Source organism: Populus alba, chromosome 13 (genome assembly GCF_005239225.2).
Source record: "Populus alba chromosome 13, ASM523922v2, whole genome shotgun sequence".
Lineage (NCBI taxonomy): Eukaryota > Viridiplantae > Streptophyta > Magnoliopsida > Malpighiales > Salicaceae > Populus > Populus alba.
In genome coordinates, this window is record NC_133296.1 from 12,555,874 (window position 1) to 12,560,167 (window position 4,294).

Consider the following 4,294-nt stretch of genomic DNA (forward strand, 5'->3'; position numbering starts at 1 on the left):
TGATTATAACCATGACTGTATATTTCACTTGTGCAAGCATGTTTACACAGCCATATAGATATGACTCTCAAATGGCCTTTTGTGGCCATTTGAATTTTGCTATTTCAACAACACACATGGCCTTCCTGGCCTCTGCTGCATCTCAAAAGGAGAAAGAGATGAAGGAAATGACCCTTTATAGACCAGACACCAGTCTTGCAAGGAAGTTTTTGAAAAAGGAAGAAAAAAGAAAGGCAAACTGCTACCACCACTGCATTCTGCAGATCAAATGAATGCAAGAGTGCTGGTGGCGGCCCTCTTGTTTGAGGGGATGTCAGGGGGCGGAGATGGAAGCATGGTGAATGCCAATATTCCACTGGCTGCAGCTGCAACCGCTCCTACAACAAAAGCTGGTAGATTTCCTCCTCCAAAAAGGGCATCCCAAGGTCCAGCTGCCACAGAAACCACCATCTGCCATAACATCATCAAAAAAATAATCAAGTTAAAATTACCATTCATATATTCAGAATTAACTGCTGCACATATTCTAGTATACTGCAGTACATATGAATCTAATCTAGTCATTTGTAAACTAAATTCAAGATGGCGGTCACCAATTAATCAATTAAATAATTGAGAGTTGCTTTCTTTTTTCTCTCCCTTCACTACTTGTTTTTAATGTTTTAATGGTATGGTTATAATGTCAGTCTATCGTTCTTGGGGTTCGCAGAATATGATCATGAGTCAAGAGAACATAGTTCTGTCTATAAAAAGTTTAAGCATCTATTTTTAACAATAATTTCAGAAGCCAGCACTGCATCCATACTTTGAATCCAATCCAAAGCTTTCCCTTTAGTGCTTTCTAGTGAAAAAGTGTTTGTAGACCTGTTCAATAACTCCAAGAGCAGCAGACATCGTAGCCCATACAAACATTCCGTTTAATCATGACAGAAGAAGATGGGGATCATAATCATCAGACTATGATGATTTCTTTATCAATTTTGATCCTAAAGAAGCAAAATACTTGTTGAATTATTTTTTTTTTCCTTTCCAGATTCACAGATCATTACTGTGGCATTGTCCAGTAGTACTGAAGGACTTGCTTAAAACAACCATCATCAAAATAAAATGAAGGAACAAACTTGTGGAGGCTTAATGCTTGGAAACAGAAACGGGCATGGAAAAACAATCCCTAGAGTGAATTTATAGCAGCAACATGTATTAGCATGTAGTGTATATACTGACCTGTGGTATAACAATTGAAAGATTGAGAACTCCAAGAGAAAGCCCTATAATCAAATTGAAACAAGGAAATTAATAATTTAGGAGGATACCTTAGCAGAAGTACTGCTTGGAACTAAAAAACTTACCTTGGCCAGCACCAGAGGTGTTAGAAAAGATGGATGCCAAAGCAAAAGGGATGCTGTAAGTTATCTGCATAATAACTGCCACCATTAGTTCACCATGACAAATCTCCAAGCCTTAAACTAAAAGGAGCATCTGCAGCTTTTCCAAGAACAATTACAAGAGCAGCTACGTACCAACCAACCAGTTCTCATTAAATGCACACAGATACATTGATAAAAGGGGCTGTGCATGTTGAACTACACTTTTTTTTTTTTTTTATTGAGGAAACCCTACTCCCGAAAAGTGTATTTTGTGGGCTCAGGTGAATGAGTTCAAACTCTGGTTGTTTCAGATTCTCTTACAAAGTACACGCCCTGACTCGAGCTCGAAACCTAATATGCAGATTTCAAACCCATTTACAACTATGCTACGCTCCTTGAGACAAGTTGAACTAAACGTACGTTGGAATTTGATCTTCTTGCGGTTGATCAAGAACAAAAGGAGAAGGGAGAAGAAAACAATTAAAGGGTCTTGACTTTTCATTAATTAAGTCTTGTAAGATCAGATAAACATCATAAGCTGCCTAAACCAGCCAAAAAAACACACATTAGAGAAGAAACTCACTCCCATGGGAGCATTTATTATTTGGTGTTCATGCATTGGATGGCCATTGAAATCTGAAAGGAATCAAAACTCTGAAATTAGCCAGTTTTAAACTACGTGGCTCCATGCACGAGCAGGAGACAGGTTACTAGAGGCTTGAAAAATATACACTGTTGCAGCCGAAGGGGGTGTTGCGCACCTTATCTAATTATACAATATGAAATCCCAATTACATATTCAACTGCAAGATTAAAAACTTCTCAAGTTTATGTTAAAAAATTATACCAATGATTAATGGGATTTTACAGTCAAATTATGTTAAAAATTTAATTCGTAACTGTCAAGTAATCTAAAACAAAAGGAAATTAAGAAAGGGAAAGGAAACGTTTATGTGAAGAAAAAAACGTAAAAAGGAGAATTCCAGATTCAAAATAAAAAGGTATAGCAAAAAGGCGAAAAAAGGAGAGTAAAAGACAAAAATGATACAGTTGAGCATGCCAAAAAAAAAAAAAAAAAAACTAGATGACCTGCACCAAAAAGGCTGACTTCAATTACTACTCACAAAACAATACTTGAAGTCTTGAAGAGAAGTAAAGAGAGCCAACAACAACTTACAGCTTGAGGTATGCCCATAACAGCAAAAAGGGCTAGAGCACCAGCCTTGACACCAGACGGCGGCGGCAAGAGGTGGGTTCCTCCATTCACGGTGGTGTACCTTCTGTTAGATTGAGCCACTTTGGTGATCAAAATAGTCATAGCCAAACAAATAGCCAAGATAAAATTCACAATCCCCCACAGCCTTTTAACCCCGCCAACCCCACGAGCCAAAACCTCCACACCGAGTGAAGTGAATCCCAAAACCACCGAGTTTAGCAGTAACCCCAATGCACCTGCACGGACCCCACGATCATACATCTTCAGTTGATCAGCATTTCTACTTGAATCACCACCGTACACCTCTCTCCCCATCCAATCAGTATCAAACAACAAGAAAGGAAACCAAGCAACCCAGTTTAGACACGTCACCAAAAGTAGGATCCTCATAGGTCTTTGCAAGCTCTTAAGAGCAGCGACTATTTCCCCAAAAAATGGCGCTGGCGTCGACTCTTTAGCTCCTCCACCCTCCTCCTCTTTCTCCTCCTCGTTACCTCCGTCACCGGAACTTCCCTCCGGCGACCAGGGTTTTTCACGTACGTAAGAGAGAGCTAGAATTGTCAACGTTAAAAGCAAGGCAATGGAGATGAAGAAACAAGATTTGAGATTTGCACAGTAAACATCACAAGCTTTGGTTCTTGAAAATGGAAAGATTCTGTACAAGTGAGTGTAAGACCCAGATGCAAATCCAAGAACATTGCCAACAGCCATAAAGAAAGAGTAGAAAGCATTGGCTGTACGAGTCTTCTTGTGATCCTTCCCTGAAAGATCAGCAAGAAATGCCCTACAAGGACCTTGAAGCATGTTATTAGCAACATCAAGAATCCAGAACCCTACCACAAACACAGCAATGGCGCGTGGCTTAGCTGTTTTTGTGAGGGAATCACCAGAGAGATGGCCAATGTCAGCGGCATAGCCAATGAGAAACACAGAAATGGCCACAAAACCAGCCCCCGCCGCAATAAACGGGCGACGGCGGCCAAAACGGGAGGTGCATCGGTCACTGTAGTACCCCACTGTTGGCTGGACTAACATGCCAGAAATCGGGCCACAAAGCCAGATGAACGCAGCCCATGTGTGAGGAATGCCTAAGAGTTGCACATATGGGGTTAGCAAAGAGAGCTGTAGCGCCCAACCAAATTGAACACCAGCAGCTATCGATGCAACCACTATGATCTTTCTCAGTGGGCTAGGGTTTGTTGCAGGAGGTTGTTGTTGAAGACTGAAAGAAGAGGAAGGGGGGTTGTTTTCTTTTCTAACTCCACTCTCCATGAGGGCTATCACTCTTAGAGCTCACTCTCAAATCTTTCTTGTTTTTCAGCAATATTGGAGTTTGGAAAGTGAAATGGGAAGTGGGTTCGCACAGGAATATATATAGAACGGGAGAGTGAGGGTTTCGAGAGTGTTGTGTGGAAGTTGACAAGGAGTGAGTAGACATTAGCCTTATCCGTTTAAAATTTGTGTTTTTTGAGTCTTAGTTCTGTTTGTGCCTTTAGTTTGTGTTGGCTAATGTGGCGCAGGGACTTTGTAAAAATGTCTTTTAATTTAATACGTATAATTATGTTTTTTTTTTTTTTTTTATATCATAACATTAAAATAATTGAAAAATAATTAAAAAATTAAATTAATACTTTTTAAAATAAAAAATAATTTTAAAATAACAAATTAAACCATATTACTAAATATATCCTTAATACGGTATAGATCATTC

The 4,294-nt window shown here is 39.5% G+C and overlaps 1 protein-coding gene across 1 annotated transcript; it reads right to left on the bottom strand.

The window, feature by feature from the left end:
- Window positions 1–3,935, bottom strand: LOC118035512 (sucrose transport protein SUC8). Its single transcript, XM_035041099.2, has 4 exons — window positions 2,545–3,935; window positions 1,350–1,413; window positions 1,225–1,268; window positions 1–450 (listed from the first exon to the last, which is right to left on the bottom strand). Exons 1-4 carry the CDS (start codon window positions 3,853–3,855, stop codon window positions 265–267), a joined length of 1,605 nt encoding a protein of 534 aa, XP_034896990.1. The 5' UTR covers window positions 3,856–3,935; the 3' UTR covers window positions 1–264.
- Window positions 3,936–4,294: the final 359 nt, after the last annotated feature.

Coding starts and splice junctions, on each gene's coding strand:
- LOC118035512 (XM_035041099.2), bottom strand. CDS start 3,855: ATGGAGAGTGGAGTTAGAAAAGAAAACAACCCCCCTTCCTCTTCTTTC. Junction 1,414..2,544: donor TTATGGGCATACCTCAAGCT/GTAAGTTGTTGT, acceptor GTTATTATGCAG/ATAACTTACAGCATCCCTTT. Junction 1,269..1,349: donor CACCTCTGGTGCTGGCCAAG/GTAAGTTTTTTA, acceptor ATTTGATTATAG/GGCTTTCTCTTGGAGTTCTC.